This window comes from Manis javanica, chromosome 10, assembly GCF_040802235.1.
Source record: "Manis javanica isolate MJ-LG chromosome 10, MJ_LKY, whole genome shotgun sequence".
NCBI classification, from domain to species: domain Eukaryota; kingdom Metazoa; phylum Chordata; class Mammalia; order Pholidota; family Manidae; genus Manis; species Manis javanica.
Genome location: NC_133165.1, coordinates 116,627,133 through 116,646,631, shown reverse-complemented (window position 1 = coordinate 116,646,631; position 19,499 = coordinate 116,627,133). Strand labels below are relative to the sequence as shown.

The 19,499-nt window shown below is 58.2% G+C and overlaps 1 protein-coding gene across 8 annotated transcripts in view; it reads right to left on the bottom strand.

Annotated features, from left to right (window-relative positions):
- The window catches only part of TBC1D22A (TBC1 domain family member 22A), a 400,381-nt gene that overhangs the window by 178,153 nt on the left and 202,729 nt on the right, over nucleotides 1-19,499 (bottom strand). For 5 of the 8 annotated variants that reach the window (XM_073214063.1, XM_073214056.1, XM_073214059.1 and 2 more), the window contains one exon: nucleotides 7,120-7,247. The exons of the other annotated variants lie outside the window; for them this stretch is intronic. In XM_073214063.1, coding sequence (XP_073070164.1) covers nucleotides 7,120-7,247 — 128 coding nt within the window. The remainder of the gene's footprint in view (nucleotides 1-7,119; nucleotides 7,248-19,499) is intronic. 8 annotated transcript variants of the gene reach the window in all.

The window sequence follows — 19,499 nt, the reverse complement described above, 5'->3', positions numbered from 1 at the left end:
GGCCCTCCCCGTCGCCGCTCTGCTCCGGAACCTCCCTCCCTGGGCTCCCCGCTCCAGCTTTCCTTCTGCTCCCTGGGCACCCCTTCCCCACGCCAGTCCGCCAGCCGGACCCGCTGCACCTCCCCCTTCTCTCCGCACCTTCCCCTAAGCCATCTTGGCCACAACATGATCTCCTTTCTTAAATCGGAATAATATTCCATTGTGCATATGTGTGTGTGTGTGTGTGTGTGTGTGTGTGTGTGTGTGTGTGTGTGTGTGTGTGTGTATAAACATACAAATACCTATATGCATACACACACACATGCCACAGTTTCTCTAGCCATTCATCCACAGACACCTAGGTCAGTCCTGTGTCCTCACTACCGTGAATAACACTGCCGTGAATGTGGGGTGCAGATATCTCTGGGGCCCTGATCTCATTTCTTTTGGATAAACAAGTTCAGTAAAGTTTCTGGATAAAAAATCGATATACAAAACCCAGTATGCATTTCTGTATACTAACAATGAATTACTGAAAAGAGAAATTAAGAAAACAATCCCATTTACAATTGCATCAAAGAGAATAAAACACTTAGGAATAAATTTAACCAAGGAGGTGAAAGGTCTGCACACTGAAAACTATACAACATTGATGATGTAAATTGAAGAAGACACAAACAAATGGAAAGATATTCTGTGTTCATGGACTGGAAGAATTAATATTGTGAAAATGTCCACACTACCCAAAGCCACCTATGGATTCCACAGAGCCCCTATCAAAATTCCTATGGCATTTTTCACAGAAATGAAAAAACAAACCTAAAATTCATACAGAACCACAAAAGACCCTGAATAGCTAAAGCAACTGAGCCGGTTGGCATTCTAATGCCATCTAGTAGAAGAGAATAACAGCCGTGAGCATGCACTGCTGTCCACAGCCTTTCAGGAAAAGCACCTTTGTCGGCCCCTCTGGGCGGTCCCTCCCCAGCAAGGGCCCCTCTGCCAGACGTCCTGCTCCCAGGAAAGCACTTGAGAGAGTCTCATGTGGCTCATGCTTGGCAGGGCTGAAGTGACCCCCCAGAGCGTGTCGAGGGTCAGGGACCCCTTGACAATAGGGCACAGACCCACTTCCACGATCTTGGTGGGGGGTGGGAGTCCAGCAGCCAGGCTCAGACAGAAAGGTGGCTTCTGTCCCAGGACCTGCTAGGTGAGGGCTGGGGTCAGGGAGGGTTTGTGGGCCCTGCAAGGTACCTGTGCCCACCAGTCCTCTGGGTAATGTGCAACAGGGCTGTGGGGAAGGCATGGGCCATCAGACCCACCCCCACACCAAGGTGCACGGGGAGGACACGCCCTCCCAGGACACTGCTGCTGCCAGCAGAGGCCAAGAGCAGGCGCTGGGCTCTGGAAAGCAGTGGGTGTTACGATAAAACAGAAGCCACGTCTGTGGCTGTTTTTCCATAGATAAGCAATTTCAGAGAATGTGCATGAAATCTGGAGGTGCAGAGAGCACCCATGAGGCTGGAATGTGGGGCTCCCTGGCTTAGAGCAGCTCTGGGGAGGAGAGGGCATGAGTGCTGAGCAGCTGAGGTGGCATTCAATGCCCATCTGCCAGGAAGGATCCTGGGGTCAAAAGTGCCCTAAATGCACAGCAGGGCTGCCTTCCTGCGGCGACCTCACCCCCTCCTCCTCCAGGCCTACAGAGGAAGGTCCTGGGCACTCGGTGGGGTGGGGGACCAGGCTCCAGCCTCCACTGATGTGGGTCTACCACATGAGTTCAACAGGGAGATGGCACGCATAACCCTGTGGGACCTGTGGTCACATGACGGGTCAGCAGACACTCCCAGAAGGCCGTCTGTTGTGGACTGAACCGAGTCCCCCAAAATTTCCAGGTCGAAGCCCTAATCCCGGTGGGGCCATATTTGAAGACTGAGCCCTTCAGGAGGTATAGTGGTCCCCCATCCACATTTCACTTTCCGCAGTTTCGGTCACTCGTGAACACCCTGGGCCCAGAAGCAGATGTTACCCTGCTGACCTGTGGTCAGGTCAGTAGCAGCCTGACATAAGTCAAGACGTCATATCACGAGGCCAACGTCCCCACCTTGCTGCACTTCCTCACGCGGGCACTTCATCCCCTCCCACCGTCACAGGAAGGGCGCGCGGTACAGCAAGATGTTCCGAGGCCACGTCCACGTGACTTTTACTATAGAGCAGTGGCATGGCTGTTCTATTTCACTATTAGTTATTGTTAATATCTTACTGAGCCTGATTCACACAGCGGCTTTGCCATAGATCTGTATCTATCGGGAAAACACAAAGTATCTCTAGGATTAGCACCACCTGCAGCTTCAGGCGTCCCCTGGGGTGTCTTGGAACACGACCCCCGCGGGTGAGGGGGGACTGCGTGTAGCTAAGGTTAGGGGGTTCCAGGGTGGGGCCCTGGTCCAGCAGGACTGGTGTCCCTCTAAGAAGAGGAGGAGACCTTAGGTATCCTTCTCTCTCTCCACACGAGCAGAGGAGGATCCTCGTGAGGACATGGTAAGAAGGTGGCCACACGTGAACCACGGTGGTGCTGCCCCTGGTCGCCTGGTCCAGGTGTCTGTCCGGCTCCTCCACCGGAGGCTCCCTTTCCTTCCTCATCCCCACTGTCCTCTTCGGGAGGACGTCCACGTGCACGGCCCACACGTAGGGGTGGGAGCCACACCAGCCCTCCCCGGGGGCAGCTGGTGATTTATTCGGAATTCCGAGTGGGAGGCTTGTCTCTTCTGCCCTGCTATTTACGTATCTGATCATTTGCTTCTTTCCGTGTGGACTCGTGGGTACTTGTGCTACTCTGAGTTATTCTGCTGGCCAACATGACCAGCTCTGGCCGCCGGGAGCTCCTGGGCGACCGGCCCCCATCACAGTGGTGACCTGCGCACGTCCTGACTCTGCGGCCCTACAAGAGCTGCAGGCGCGTCCTGTTTGCTTCCTGCCCCAGCCCCACAATCAGCCATTTCTCCAAGGAGCTGGTTCCTCTTGCTGGAGAGTGTTTGGAAACCAAGACCTGGCACTGGGCATGCTCGCTGCTACTAGGGTGTCATTTATTCCAGGGCTCTCAGCTGGCAGCACAAGGAAAGCATGTGCGCGCTGACCAACGTATCACACGTCTGCAGATATTTCTACATAAAGGTGTGGCCGTCTGTATCTGTAGTAAGGTGAACATGAGTTCATACGGGTGCCACAGAACATTCCAAGATGACAAATCCTGCCAGTAGGTGTCTGTTCCTGGCACATGCTGCCCCCTGTGCAGAACGCTCTCTTCCTGGATGCCCGCAGGGCTCCCTGCTCTGTGCCTCAGGTGCCAGCTCAATCCTCGACAGAGAGGCTGTCCCCTGGTCTGTGGCACAAATGCCAGCTCCTGGGGCCTCCCACTGCTTTATGGCAGCTCCGGCGCTCACGCCCCCACCCTCGCCACCTGAGGCTCCCCAGCACCAGAAGGGCCGCAGGTGCGGCTGCCTCTCGGTCCCGGTGTGCCTGCAATCAAACACCTGCCCCTCGGCTCTGCTCGGGAGCGGCGACGTGCTTCCTCACAGCACCTACTCCTGCCTAACCTGAGCCTGGCACTGGCCATGGGCTCGTTTCCTTCCGTGTCCATCACAGCTCCCACGGAACATGTGCTGTGAGCCGTGGGTCCGGTTTCCTGTGGCTGCCCAAAGCCCAGCACAGTGCCCATGCACGGTGGGCATCCAACACGTGTTTTCAAAACAAACGTCTGCATGGAAAAGAGGACAAAGCTGCTGGCCAGAGGCCAGGAGAGGCATCACCCCAGGCCTGTGTGTCCCATCCAGGACCCAGCCCTTGGGCCAGGCCTTCCTGGTGGTGGTGGTGGTGGTGGTGGTGGTGGTGGTGGTGGTTGAGAGGCCTGGGCCAGCTCCTAGGTGGCAGCGAAAGGGGCTCTTGTTGCCCACTCCCTTATCCTGACCTTGGACACACAGGTTTATTTCAATTAAAGAACAGGAGACCTATGCTGATCACTGTCCAGCTCCTCAGGCCGCACTGATGCTGAACGCTGACGCAGCATTTGCACAGAAGCACGAAGAGGCCACATGCTTGCAGGAAAGAACCACTTCCGGGTGCCCTCTTGGGCAGGGCTCTGAGGCTCAGACCTGCTTCCTCAGATGACGGCTTACAAGGACACACACGTGAGGGGGCTCTGCTGCCCCACCTCAGGCCGGGCAGTAGCCACGAGGAAGCGTGGCCTTGGGACGCTGCTGGACACAGCATCCAGGGCAGTTCCTCAGAGGCGCCCGTGCCCTCCAGGGGCTGAGGAAGGTGCTGGGGCCTCTGTCTGGGGTGCCCGCAGCAAAAGCAAAGGGCGGCTCTCAGAGAAGGAAATTCTGCCCAGTTACAGTCCAGGGCCCCGTGTCAGCAGAGCCCACCTGGGAGGTGAGGCCGGAGGGAGCAGCTCCAGCCAGCCCCTCTGCACTGAGGCCACGTGAGGGCAGAGGAGGAAGCCTCTGCAGGAGGCCCCCGTGCCCACCACCAGCCCAGGACATCGGTGTCCCTCCGGGGCCGGAAGGCGGCCAGCATGGGCCAGCTTTCTCAGAGCCAGAAAGAGAACGTCGGGCTCACACTTCACTGTCTGATCACAGCACGGTGCAGCAGCTGTTAAGACTTGAATCACCCATTTCATCTCTGTCCGGTCAACTCTGCCTGCTCCCGTTCACTTGAAGGCAAAGCCTGTGTGCCTCCTCACGGACACGGACCGGGCGCGTCAGGAGGCCGGCTTGTGGGCGGAGAACAAGGGCCAGGGATTTCAAATGAGCGGACATCATGCCCTGGCTGACCAGTGGCACCAGTGAGGTTAGGAACTGCTGACCTTAACTCCGCGGCTGCGGAACAGCAGCAAAGGAACACGGCCCGAGGATCCTCTCATCTGAGTTGATCAAAGTCCACGGATGGATCCAGTGAGGGGCAGGATGCGTCTTCTCCACAGTCCAAGGATGCAGAGCCACAGGCAAAGCTGGCAGCTGGGTCGTATGGAGGCCTTGCAACCGGCTGCCCCGGCCACAGTCCCTGGGAGCCGACCGCTCCTTCCGCCGGGGCCGCCCACAGCCGGTACCGCTTCCAGGAGGGAACACGCAACGCGCCCAGCAGCCGGGCCGCCTCCCTGTGGTCTGGCCCACTTCTGGACTGTTTGTGATTCTTAAATGCCTTTTTCATGCTTATGATCATGTACCCCATTCCTTTTCACGCCACCATCTCACTGGGGGCCGAGGACACAGCAGGTGCTTATCAGCTGCCTTTTCTTGGCACGTATCCCCAGAGGGTTTCAACCCATAAGGGGTTAAAGAGTTACTGAAAACTGTAATGGCCCAGCTAATAAACACCCAGATTAGGGGAGAGGAATCACCTGATTGCCATCCTTTGATTACTATGTATTTTCATTGCCAAAAGATGCAATACAATTTCATGGTTACTTGGGTCTCTAAAATAGAAATACCCCCAATTTTTAAGATATGAAAAGGTTTATGACCAGGGTACTGTCAGTTCAAGAATGAGTCCATGGTACAAATGAGTCAATTCATGACAAAATTTAATTTCAGGAAAATTAACTCAATAAAGATGCCACAATTGTGCTTAAACTTTTAATACCTATTAGGAGTTCTAGTGAAGTGGTGCGGGGCTACGGACGTGCAGATCCATTTTCTGGCTCCTCCAAATGTGACTGACTTAATACCTAGTTTATCTGTAATGGGGACACTATGACGAGGAACTCTGTGCTTAACGAGGGGGCCAGGGTCTGGAACAGCCTAACCCGTCACAAATGGAGTGCATTCGCCAATTTACAGGATATTAAGTTTTGTTTCCTATGATTCTACCAAGACCCAATCGATAGCACCAGCCTGATGGCCACTTGAACCAAACAGCCCACGGAAAGGCTTTATGTCCCCGTAAATGTTAGTGGCCAGAAACACTACAGCTGCCAAATACCTAGGAAACCAAAACCACAGGGGCATGTGATGCCATGTACTGAGTAGCCATGATTTCTGTAGTGAACATCATTAGAACACACAAGCTGCAGAAGAGAAAAGCGAAGTCAAAACATCCACGGACCCCACATGGGGCACACGGACCAGCCTCAGGAACGAGGGGGAGGGTCAGGGTTCTAAATGGCTCAGATGGGAACAAGCTCACAGTAGGAGCCTGGGCACGTGGGTCGGTAGGTCAGCAGCCAGAGCTCCCACCCCACCGTCCAGACCAAAGGTTCCATCCGTGGCGGGAAGAGGGACTGATGAGAAAGCGGCTGTAGCCCTCACAGCGAGGCCCAGGCCTCCCGCCACCATGTCCTGGCCCTGGGCCTCCCACTGCCTCACCGAGGAGCCTGCCGCCTGGAGCTCCCTGCCCCGTCCCACAGGCAGCGGCCCCGTGGCAGGGGCTGACGCCCACTGCAGTAGAAACCCTGCCTCTCAGAGGTGGGCTACAGGCCGGCCACGGCAGGGGTCCACCTGAGTGCCCCCCAGGTCCCACCATCTGCAGGCAATGACAAAAAGCCAGCGAGTAGCCCCCGCAGCGAGCTCAGCCTCGGCAAACATCTCCACTAAGATAGAAAGGCGCTGCTATAAAGCAACAGGCCACTCAAGGGAGCAGAGGTGGTTGGTTCCAGAAAACTCAATCTTCTGAGGGAATGAATCTCATCACAGTCGAGAGCGTGTAGAAAATTTCTTCTCGTACGGAATATGTCAGTTGACTTAAAAATCTTTATTGTAAGTAACTCAAACCCCAGACAACGCGTGAGTCCTGAGTGTGGATGTTTCCGGCAGGTGCAGCCCAGACTCCCACGGGGGTCACAAGTGCTCCTGGCACGCCCCGTGGGCCCTGCCCAGGTGCAGACTGCTGGTGAGCACAGCGGGCACTGCACACACAGCCAGAATGAAAAGCAGCCACGGACGGAACAGACTGTAGAAATGGCCTTTCCCTGTTTCGCACGGATTCAGAGGACAGGACCCCAGAATCGGACTCCTCAAAGACCACACTTCAATCAAGAGGCTGCTCAGCAGACAAAACCACATGCAGTGCAGATGCCGAGCAGGACGTGCGGACAGGATGGCCAGCACCTGGGGCCGCCTGGTCCAGCTCCTGGGAGGGTCGGGGGCTCACCTGGTAGGTGTCCCACAGGCGGATGGTGCAGCGCAGGGGCAGCTCCCTCATCAGCAGGTTGTTCATCCAGCGGAAGGCGAACTGCAGATATCGCACCTCATGCTGCTCCAGGTGCCGATGGACTTGTTCTACAGGAAACACACAGACCCCAAGGCTGTGAGCAACATCCTCGGAGGCCCGGCAGCTGCCCGTCATCCGGTTCCCAGGGGCCCTGCCACGCCAGACACCAGGGAACCGCAAGCAATACCCCCAAAGGATCAAAGAAGGGATTTCTGTTAAAGACTTTACAGTTGACGCTCCCCAGGAAAATGGGTGGCAGTGGTAACGGCAGCGACACGTGGCTCCCGCCTGTGGGGTGTGCGTGGAGGCCCGCACCCACTCCCAGGAAGAACACAGGATGTGCCTGCCCTACAGACGAGGGGCTGGTCCTCCGGGGCCCACAGCAGAACTCCCGTTAAGCCCACACGTGTCTGGCCCCAGGCCAGGAGCCCCTTCTCCTGAACAGGACAGGTCTACGGACACAGCTGCAGTCCGGGAGGTGCCTGGAGAGAGGCAGAGGAGAGAGTCGGCCAGTCCCAAAGACGACTCCAGCCTCATCCCCTGCAGGCCAACGCCCCCAGATCCGGGACCCAGCCAGAGCAGGGGAGGCTGGGGCACGCTGCTGGGCCAGGGCCTTTGCATTCCAGGTCTGAGTCTACCTGGGGTACCGTAAACACAGCCGGGCCTCTGAGAGAACCAGACGGACCACTGGCCGTTTCCCTAACATACATTCTCTTAGCTGCCATGAAATCACCCCCTCACCACACTGCAACGGCAGCCACCCCACAGGCACGGCCCTGAATCCCTGCCCAGGCCTCTGCCCAGGGTCAACGACCAGCCAGAAAGGCCTGGAGCCCGGGGAAGCTCCGTGGCCCACGGGATCCCAGAGGTGGGCCTTCAGAGAGCACAGGTCCCAGGATCCTGACGACTGCGCTCCTGCTCCCAGCCTTCCGCCACGAAGCCCTGAAGGGCCTGGAAGTTCCCTAAAGCAAGTAAGCATGGCCGGCTCGGCCCCCATGGGGAATGGGCCCTCTCCCACACTGACTTCTTTAAGTCCGGGCATCAGGGCCCACACAGGTGCTGCTGAAAGCCTCTGTCTGCACCCCTCTCCTTCAGCCTCCAGGGGGCTCGCGTCGGCCCGTGTCCCTGATAACCTGCAGTACCGCAGAGACGAGGCTTTCCTGACCACTGAGCCAGAAGCGGGCAATGGGAGGCAGCGGGAGCTCCGGCCCTGAGACCCTGTGGGTCCCGCAGACAGCAGCTCCGGCAGACGTGAGTGCCTGGCTGGGCGCTGCCCGGGCCTGCAGGAGGGGAGGCTCTGCCGGGCTGGCTCTGGGCAGCTCTGCTCCCACAGCTGGAGCTGCTCTGTCACCACCACCCCAAACCACCCGTGACCTCAGCTGGCCAGAGCAAACCCGCCAGGGCACCGTCAACCCGGCAGGCTGGGGCAGGACACCGGGGGCCAGGTGTGGGGGTGAGGCCCAAGACCAGTTCCACCCCGACAGTGACCGACTGCACCACGGGGCTGACAAGAACACAAAAGCCCACCTCAGCCCTTGCCACCAGCTGGGAGCAGGCTACCAGGGAGGGGGCGGCCACCAGTGAGGGGACAGGCAGTGCCCCCAGGCCCACCGCGTGCTGCCCCCACAAGGGTAAACCCAGAGACCGAGGGCTCTGGCACAGCCGGGGTAGGCTTGGGCCCAGACGGCAGGTATAGGGCCAGGCAGCAGGCGCCTCGCACCCTAGTGTCCAGCTCCTTCACACAGGGGCCTCTCCCTGCAGGGGGGTGTCACATGCCACCATCACACGCTGGGTCTGTGTTTTGCTTCCTTCAGAGGTTCTGGCAAAAACCTACGCAAACATGTTCAAAGACCAGCATCTCCATATCAGCAAACCCCCCTGGCCCCCAGGAAAGCTTCAGGAGGAGACGGACACTCCTGTGGAGGAGGGCCTGGAAGGGGTGTGGACCAGGAAGCAGGGGATATCAGGGTTGGGCAGCTGGGTGGAAACAGGGCCGTACTGGGACAGGAAGGATACCGAGGAATTTTAAATGCACTTTTATATTAAAACCCAAACAAATACACATGACAGCACAGTCGGTCATCATCGCTGGTTTCTGGGATAAGCCCTCAGATTTCAATGGCGCCCCTCCTTTGCAAGGGGCCCCTGAAGCTCCATCTTCCACTCCCCCCCACAGACGATGGCGGCTCCCATCTTGGGCTGGTTGTGGGAGCACAGGGGAGACGAGGCGGAGGCGCTCAGACCCCAGCAACAGCCCTCAGAAGCAGGGGAGGCCCAGGGCCAGCTAGGGGGTGCTGACCATGACCCCAGGGCCCCCGAGTACAGCTGAGCATCACCCTCATCTCAGCAGCTGTTAGAACACAGGCTCTCGTGCCCATCTCGACTTTCTTGGTCAGCATCTTCCAGCCGGGATCTGAGAATCTGTGTTCAATCCGCTCTCCAGAAGATTCTTATGCGCCAGACACACAGCCGTGCTGGGGACCAGGCACAAGGGCAAATTACACAGGGACTCGGCACCCAACAGGCTCCCAGGGGCAGAGGAAGGTGGGACTCCACCTCTCACACGGGGTCCCTGGGCACAACAGGCTGGTGTCACCCAGAGGTGGCAATGACTGTGGTTTACTTAATAGGTTTCTTCTAATCAATGTGTATCTTGTTAAATACATTTATGTTTAAAATAAACTTAATTTCACTACCAAAGAGAAGTTTCTACTTGCTCTATGGGGGTAAAGAGGTGAGTAAACAGGCACCGGTGTGGCGCAAGGCGGAGCTGCCCAGCCACATGCCCCAGCAAAACAGAACCGCCTGGCTTTTCACTGAGAAGAGCCCACAGACACACAGAGGTGACACTCTCCCTGTGGCCCTGGCCTGTCGGCTTGGGGGCACTCCACACCAGGAGGGCGTTTCATTTCAGAAGGCCTAGAGGGTCCCACAAAATGGCCCACGATCGAGACACATTGGCCCGCTAGCTGGAATGCCCTCTCGGCCCTCCCTCCCCCAGAACACCCCAACTTCAGGTCCCTTCAGGGGGCACTGGGTGTCCCGGCCCAGCCCCACCCCCGAACCTGCTCCGCCACGCTCTGGGCCACACCGCCTTCCACCTGGGCCTCCCCCGTCCCTGCCCAGCGCTATGCTCCTCACATGCCGGGCACCTAGAGAGGTCTCTGAACCCTGTGCAGTCAGCTCCCCTTCCTCTTGGTCCCCAAACACCTCCAGTGAGGCAGCTGTCACCGTGCACTGGGCACTACTATTCAGAGACGTGAGCTGGACGCGTCTGCCCCTGGGGTGGGTAAGGGGCTCGGCTCACCTTGTCTCTCAGGCCACGTGCCCACCAGGCGCCCAGGAGTGTCTGCCAGATGACTGAGGAAATGACAGACGCAGGGAGAAAATGTGTAACCGGACCGGAGTAAGCCCTGACCTCTGGATCCTCGTCTACTTCCCTCCTCCACACAACACTGAGGAGCGCTTTCAGCAATACACCTGGATATCATGTTCTTTTTAAAGAATTTAAGAATTATTTCTAACCTGACATTAGTGGCAGCTACAAAACTAGACCATTGGAAAGGCCCAAGGGCCCTCGAGCGGCCCCTCCGTCCCAGCCTGACCTGGCCCACCCTCCAGGGGCAGAAGCCTCCCAGCCCTGGCCCGCGCCTCTGACCCCGGTGCTCCGGTCAGTGTGAAATTCAAATATGATGAACACTTGGAAACCAGCAGGTGAGAAAATAACCGAGTTTACTGAACACAGCTCTTGGACACAGAAGAAAGAGGACGGAGCGTCTGTGAACGTGCAGTTGGCAGCCTGAAGAAGAGTGGGCGGAAAGGGACAGCTCTGGGGACAAACCACAGCCAGAGAACTGAGCACCCAGGAAGGGGGAGGCCGAGGCAGGGCTGCCCCCAGCACAGGCGCTGCCCGCCAGGTGGCACCCATCCCGTGGTCACTCCCAGCCCGTGGCTCCATGAGGACACATGGGCTGTGATCTGTGGCCGGTGCCCCATCCCGACTGGGGCTGGACAGACAGGAGCTCCGAGCAGGCCGGCGGCTGGCTTGCAGAGCCCAGCCCCACCAGAGCAGCGCGGTCAGGGCACTTTAACAATCAGGAAGGAAGTGCCACCTCCACGCTCACTAGCTTGGGTTCAGGTGATGTGTGACAGGCTGCAGGACACCCTCTACCTCCGCGCAGTAACGGGGTTTGTTAGCGGAGGGTCGTGGAGCTCAACCCCCTGACGGGGAGCCCCCCCACAGGCCTCCTGGGGATCCAGCAGGAGTCAGGCCTGCAGTGGGTCCTCCCAGGGCCTGGCCTGGTCCGGGTCAGCAGGCTGGCACAGAGATGGGCCTGGCCTGTGGCATATGCTCGGCACAGCTGCTCAACAAGGACCCCGGGACGCTCTTAGAAGAGAGGGACAGAGCGAAGCTGGGGAGTGAGCTGCACACTGGGGGTACAGGCAGCGGCCGCACCTCCCCATCAGTCCACGCTCGCCTGTGGCAGTTCCTATCTGCTTCATGACGAGGGCGCCACTCTATGGACTGCGAACACGCGCTGACAGGCTCATCTCTGAGGTAAACTGGACAGCGGATTTGGGAAATTGGACACATATTTCTGGAACATGTGTCATTGAAGTTACCTAACTAAACAATAAAAATAAACCCTTTCTCTGCTGCGCTGAGCTCCAACACCCCCCACCTGCACAGGGCACAGGAACAGGCAGGCCCCTGCCCTCCCCACGAGGTTCTGGCAGAGGCGACCCTGTCTCAGGCTTGGCCAGAAGGAGCCCCTCCCAGACACAGCACGATGGCCAGCCGTGCTGCACCAACCCCACTGGGCAGCTGCCCAAAGGAGCAACATGCCTGGGGCACGCTCCCCGCATAGTGAGGCGCCTATTAACCTGCCCAAGGTTCAAGTGAAACAACAGCAGGCACGGGGGGGACCCAGGAGTGTCCCTCTCTGCACCCTGACATAAGCCCGCACTGCCAGGACTCTGGCACCCACAGCCTGGGCACAGTCATCGCCCCTACAGGGGAGGCCCAACCCAGCAGGGAAGGCACAGGCTTGGGAATGGCCAGACCCTGACGCCCACAAACCCCACATGGCCACAGGCATTGGAGAGCAGAAGGTATCTTCAGGGAAGGTGTCTAGGGGGCTCCACATCCCGGCTGCCTAGGGAATCGGGGCCACAGAGAGCACAAGGCCCACGCCTGCCCACCAGGAGCTGGGCGACTTGAAGGAGAGACAGGAAGAAAACAGCCGTGAGCCTCCAGGCCATGAGTGCCACCAGAACCACCGACCCGGAGTGCCTAGAGTGCCCAGCCTTCTCTGCCTGACCCCGGCGCCCCGGCTCCTGGCAGCGGGTGGGGCCGCGCACCTCATGGTGAGGCAGCGCCCCATGGCCAGGCAGCAGCAGCGCTTCAGGGCCACCAGGAGCACCAGGAGCCCTGCAGCGGACGGAGCGCGTCCCGTGTTCACACGCCACGGCCATTTCTCACAGTCACACGGCCTCCACGGGAGTCCGTCAGGAAGAGCATTAAAGGGGCCGGCCACCAGCCCATCAAGCCCCTCGTGACGTGCAAACGGACCTCTGGCAAGGCTGCCTCCCGCTCGGAACACGTTGAGAGATGGGCCACTAAACTCCAGGCATTACTTTCAATGTATATACATCGGAGCTGCAAATGTATATGCTGAAAAGATTCATTTTTCCTATTTTACGAGTAATCGTGAGCAGATGCTCTTTCACTGATAAAGGTAATTTGGTTAGCAATAATCCTGAATTTGAAATTTCCATTTCACTGGAAATAAGAGTGTACATATAATGAATGAGCAGGCAGATGTAATTATTGTCATCTTTCAAGCTGAAAAGATTTTTTTCATGAAACCCTTCCGTGGCAGGCCAGGGCACTGCTATTGTTATCAGGTCACAGAAAGGTATATCATATTGGCATTCAGGAGAAACCACCATAATATTTGCTGGACACTTTTCTTAGCACTTTAAACAGCAAATCTGCAGACTGAAAACTTCGGCTGAAACATCTTGTCTTCCTGATTAAAAATAAAATAAATGATGCAAACACATTGTATCCCAGGATTTATGCTAAAAAGAAGAAAAAACATGTATCCCATTGACTTGGCATAAAAAACACATACTGTTTATGCAGGCCAGACAGTACTTAGATTTATCTGCCCGAAGAGCAAGCGTAATTGCTCACACTTAGATACCTGACAAAGAAAACCGCTCAAAGGCCCTCTACAAAGCTGAATACATCAGACTTCTGCCAGGCAAGGCATGAATAGGTTTTGATTTGGGAGGAAGATTTCAATTCGCTATCAGTTAAAAAGATAACAAAGAACAAAACAAGAGCCACCTGACAGTGAACATGGGCCTCTCTGCAGCCAGTGCGCCCCTCGTCCGGGCCCACCCACCGGGCCCACCCACTCTCCTGGTTCGCAGGACTGGATCACGCTAACAGCAAGCAGCAAGATGAAAATCAGGCCCCAGAGGGGCAGGGCTCGCAGCTGCACCAGGGCGGGTGGGCAAAGGGGCAGGAACAGAGGCCGCAGGAGGCAGATCGGCCCAGCCAGCTCCACGAAGAGCGAGGCCGAGGCTCTCTGGCAGACGGGCTGCCCCACGGCCACCCAAGGGGGTGCCAGCCGGAAGGGGACAAGGTGGGCAGCCGGGGGCAGTGAAGGCAGCAGAGCAGAGCCCAGACTGACGGTTCCTCTCCCCAAGCACGGCACACTCCCCAGCAGGTCTGAGCAGGCAGGCACACCTCCCCAGGCCCACCTCAGGGGCGGTGGGGAGCAGAAGGGGTCCACAGACCTTCTCCCTCGGGCAGCAGGCGAGCCTGGGCAAGACATTGGGGAGCAGGGGAAAGACCTGCAGTTCAGAGGCAGGTGAGCCTCGTTCAAACCCCAGGCTGGCTCTGGGAAAGATCTTGCAGGCTCTCAGTGTCCCCAGGCTCTCCCCTGAAAACAAGGGGAGCCCCAGATCCCTCACAGCACCCTCAGGAAAGTTCCAGGTGTCGGGGCCACCCACAGTGGCCATTTGATAGGTGCCAGACCAACAAGAGGGAGGGAAGGCTGCCAAGCCTCATTTCAGACCAAAATCCACAATGGAGAGGCTCTGACCACAGCTATCCAAGGCCCCTGCTCACAGCCAGGCGAGCCTGACCTCACCCAGCCCAGCTCACCACCCCGTGAGCAGCCACAGCTTCCGCAGGTCCCAGGCTGCCTTTGGGCCTCCTCGGCCCTCCAACCAGGTGAGCAAAGTGACAGGGTGCTGAGGGTTCCTAGACAAATGGGAGGAGGCAGGCCGGGGCCAGGGGCTGTGCCCGGCCAGAGTCGAAAAGACATGGCCCAGCCTGCAGGCAACCCTGCAGCCATGGGGAGACACCTGCTGTGACAGGGCTGCAGGTAATGGCCACTGCAGCCAGGAAGGGGTGCCACCACCCCGTGTGTGGCCCAGAGGGGCTGAGGGGGCACCAGGTCGGTCCTCCAGCACAGGTGGCCCTTGTAACACACCCTGAGGAGCACCTGGTCCAGGAAAATGTGATTGACAGGCAGAGGCCTCAAGGCCAGCTGAGCTGTACACACACACGTGCTTCACCAGCACGCCTCCTCCCTTAACACACAGCCGCTGCGTGCCAGTGAGGGGCCCGACAGTGTCTCCAAAACAGTCTTACCTCGGAAGCTACAACAGAAATCAACAGGAAGTACTCAGAAACCTAACGCCATCTCAGGAATGTGCTGACAGTGTAGAGAGAGGCCCCCAACCCCTGTCCTGTGTCAAGAACCCCGAGTCGCAGCCACCCCCTCAGGGGGCTGTTCAAGCCGTCCTCGTCCTTTATGAGCAAGAGGGGCCCACGAAGGTCAGGAAGGACCCATGGGGCTGGGGCCTGGAAGCCCTTCTGTCACGCCACCAGAGACATGCTGTTTTGGGGTGATTGTAGCCGATCCACCAAGTCGGAGAGGCCTCCTTGTGGTGCCATAGCTAATAGAACCACTTTTGCCCCTTCCCGGCAGGGAGACTGAAGCCCTGGGGTTTCCCCAGTGCTAAGTGTCTCTCTCATACTACTGAGGACCATTCCAGTGGGCGGCAGGCCTGGTCAGTCAGAATGGAGACTGAGGCCCCCAGAAAGACCCAGCCCCAGATCCGAGGTCAGGACACTCAGTTGCCAGGCCTCAGGGAGGAGAGGCCCTGGACACCGAGCTCATCACAGGGCCCACAGGATGGAACCCGATTCACTCTGAGCCCTGGCCCAGCCGAGCTCCCAGCCAGTGGACACGTATCCAGAGTGATGTGCTCAGAGTCCAGTGGGCAGTTCCGTGTCCCCAGGGCCTTCCCAGCCTTGTCCTCTGTCTCTCCTCATGTGGCCAGTCCCCCAACCTGTACCTTGTCTAATAAACCTGCAGACGCAAGTATGGGGCTTTGCTGAGCTGTGTGAGCCATTCCGGCGGATGCTCAAACCTGAGTGAGCCACAGGAACCCAAGTTCATAACCACTCGGTCACAAACGCAGGCCGTCTGGGGACCACAGTAGTGTGGCTGGCATCTGAAGTGGGGACTGAGCCCTTACCTCGCAGGGTCTGATGCTGACTCTGGGGATCAATGGTAGCACAGCTCCCGTCGGGGTACAAACAGACCACCCCTGACGACATCAATGGCCCTTGGGGCTGCGATTCAGAAGGACATCAGGGCAGAAGCCAAGCTGCAAATGTGTCCTCGAAATAACTTGTCCAGAGCTAGTTTTAACATCAAGGCCATGCCGGGGGATTGCTACCTTCCGACAAGCTCCACACGAGGGATGGGGAGAGGGCAGGTCAGACCCAAAAGGCCACTGGCCATTCACACGTGGGAGAGACTAAAATGGTCACAGTACAATGGCAGGAAGGGGTCACCACGAAGCCATGCCTGGGCCTTGGGGGCAGGGGCACCACCACGCACTCTGAGGGCCCAGCATAAACATGAGCCTGGGGTGAAATCAGGCCTCCCAGCAGGCCGTAAACAAATAGTGTTTGCCTGACACCACAACACACCATCTTTCCATCTCTAGAGATAGAGAGGTATTAAGGCACACTTTTTTGACAGTATCGTCATCTAAAATACAAGTTCTTCTGGAGCTACATGGAACCGAAGTGACAAGGTATTAAATCACTCTTCCTTCACAGGTGTGCTCATGAGCTTCCCAACAAGGGCCTCCAAACCATGGCCATTGTCACAGGAGAAAGCAGAAAAATCTGATTATCAGCAAAGAACACAGAGAATGGAGCACATCGCCTGGGGCCCAGGGCACACCCGAGCACCCCGGAGCCCATGGCAGGCCACATACATGTGCAGGTCAGTCACCCAGGGAAGAGAGGAGGTGGTCAGACGTCGGGCCAGATGCCAGTGGCTGAGGGGGCCTGGCTCTCAGCCCTGTCCACCCAACACTGCCACAGGCTTCTAGGCGCTGGTGAAAAGCGTGGACCTCAGCGGGCTGCAGCAAGGATGGGAAGCTACCAAGTCTCACCTCGGGTCTGAGAGCTGGTGGGCAGGCCAGGTGGCTGGGGCCTGGTCCAGAGGAGTGGGGGTCTGCGGGCTCCCAGCCTGCGGATGGTGGGATGGCAAACACGAGCCCACAATGCTGAGCAGAGGCAGACAGAAGGGAAAGCAGGCCCTGAAACCCAGCACTGCAGGGAAAGGAGAAGGGGACTGGGCTATTATTTGGCCTTTGTTCACTGGCCCAGCTTTCTGAATCTACGTAACAGATTACCACAGACTCAGCAGCTGACACGGACACAAACTCTTCAGTCGCCAGAGTGGGTCAGGAGTCCAGGCAGAGCGGAGTTGGCTCCTCTGCTCGGGGTTCCCAGAGCTGCCATCCGGCGGTGCTCTTGGCCACAGGCTCAACCGAGGAAGCATCCACCTCCAAGTTCATTCTGGTTGTTGGCAGAACTCATTTCCTCACAGGTGCATGACTGGGGCCCCAGTTCTTTGCTGGCTGTCAGCCGGAGGCCACCCGCAGGTCCCTGCCATGTGGGCTTCTCCAACACGGCCACTTACTTCAGAAGCAATGGCAGACTCTCCGCTGGTCTGTGCAAATGAGATCTCACATGACGCAGCACAGTCACAGGACAGACAACCCCACATCCCATCAGGGCAACTCACGGATCCACCTGACCCGGGAGGGGATTTCAGTGGGACAGGTGCCCTGGGAACGAAGCCCTGAGCTGTAGCATTTGCCAAATTCTGTAGCTTAAATTCTGCTACCATGGCCACATGATGTCCCTAAACACGGGGATGGGAAGAGATGCACATGATCGGCTCTCACAGGCCGTCCACACCTGCTGCCCCGCCCCCTGCCCCCAGGCGCCCTGCTCCACCTGCGGGCTCTGTACCTGTTCTGCTGTTGATGCCATCTCCTCACCCTCCACGGCCAACACCTACCTACACAAGACTCAGAGCCTATGACCCGTCTCCTCCTGCGCCTTCCCAGGCCACCCCTTCCAACTCAGCATAAAGGAGAAGCTGGCCCCACTGATTTATTCCCTCGGTCTGTGCCTCCTTGGAGAAGAGCCTCCCGGGAATGGCCCTCGGCGCTGTTTGGCAGCCCGCAACCGGCACTGGCACCGGCACCAGCACCGGCGTGTGCAGAGAAGAGCCCCCTTAGGTGGCTGGCTGGTTTTCCGCCGATAAGGCCGCGCCCTCTGGACCATCGCTGTTCTGTCCTGTTCTGCGCGGTGAGCCGCTAAGAGAACGCCGGCGGGCAGCAGGCCAGCCAAAGCGCCCTCGCGCGCTCAGCCTCCACACCATTCCTTAACCAGTACGTATTTTAAGTCGTGAGCTTAATACATCCGAGGGAGGTTTGTCTTTCCTCATCACACTGAGAGACCCGCGAGGCCCTCTACCTGTCCTGACGGGAAGAGGAACTCTGTCGTACTTCTAGTTCTGAAAACCTTAACTGAGAGAGGCTCGCGTCCCACAACCACGTGACTAGGAGCAAACTGCAGCGTGTTGTGTTTCCTTACCCGTGGCTCCCTCTGTGCCCCAGTGCCTCAGGCTGCTCCCAGGAGACCCAAGTGTGTACCAAGCGCCTGTGCCCAGCGCCCGCCCCACTGCCCATCTCCACAGGCACAGGGCCCCCTGGGCCATGCCCCACGCACGCAGGGCGGCCTCTCCCCCTCAGCTCAGCCCCAGCCCGACACAGGCCTCCCCCCATGGTCCCCTGCTCTGGCTCCAACCCGCCCTCATCTCGACTCCCCCAGCCCCGCATCCTCACGGCTTCTCCCCAGCTGCAGCCCACTCCACGTCCACTCCGCCGCCTCCTCCTCCTCGGCAGAAAACGTCCCCAAAAGGCCTCCTGCACTGAACGTGGGCAAGTGCCAACATCCAAACAATCTGTGACTGTGAAGACGGGAACCCACTGGACACAACCGGGACAGAAACACATGAAGGGTAGAAATGGGGGGCTTTGCCCTATGGGAGAAGGGCATCTAGCCAGTGCAGAGCATGTGGAGCTAGAATATTACGGCAGGACCCGCTCCAGATGCCAGGCCTCCTCTGCAGACAGGGAGGTTGGCGTGACACCCCAGTCCCGCAGGGCAGTGGCCCCGTCTCGAAGGGCCTTCCCTCAAACCACCACAAACACGGGCCTTGGCTCTGCAGAGGAGAAGCCGACTGCCCCTCGGCCCGTGGTCAGAGTGCGTGGCACCAGCAAGGGGACAGACTGCACCACCTGTGCCGCACAGGATGCCAGGAGGATATAACCACACATGTGTTCCTGACAAAACCTGATCCTCATCAGCAGAGCCCAAGCTAAGGAACGTTCTGGGAAAACCCTAACGTTCAGGCCAAAGATGGCAAAGTCGTGAAGCACAAAGGCCAAGTGAGGACCAGGCAACAGGAATGTGAAGAGGTGACAGCCAGGCGCTGCAGTGATGGGGCCACAGTGAGCTCTGGCAGGCTGGACGAGACGCTGGCACTTTGCCCGCGGTCACCACCCCAATCTAGGTGAAGGCACTGCGATTATATAAGGGGACGGCCCTACTTGGGGGAAATATAACAAAACTCCCAGAAGTAAATTCACGCATCCCCCGTCACCTCGCAGCCACCCCTGGACAGGGCCTGCTGACACCGCGCCCCAGGCCCCGGCCCTGCACAACCTTCCGCCAGCCCCGGCCTCACCGCGCCCCAGGACAGCCCTTGTCCTCACAGCCACCGCCTGGAGATGACATAAACCACACGTGCTCCCGGGTCGGCACAAGGCCGGGGAGGTGGAGGCACATTCCTGCCCCCAACCTCCCCTGTGACCACCGCCCCGAGTGCCCCTCACCTGTTTCTCAGAGTAAAGAA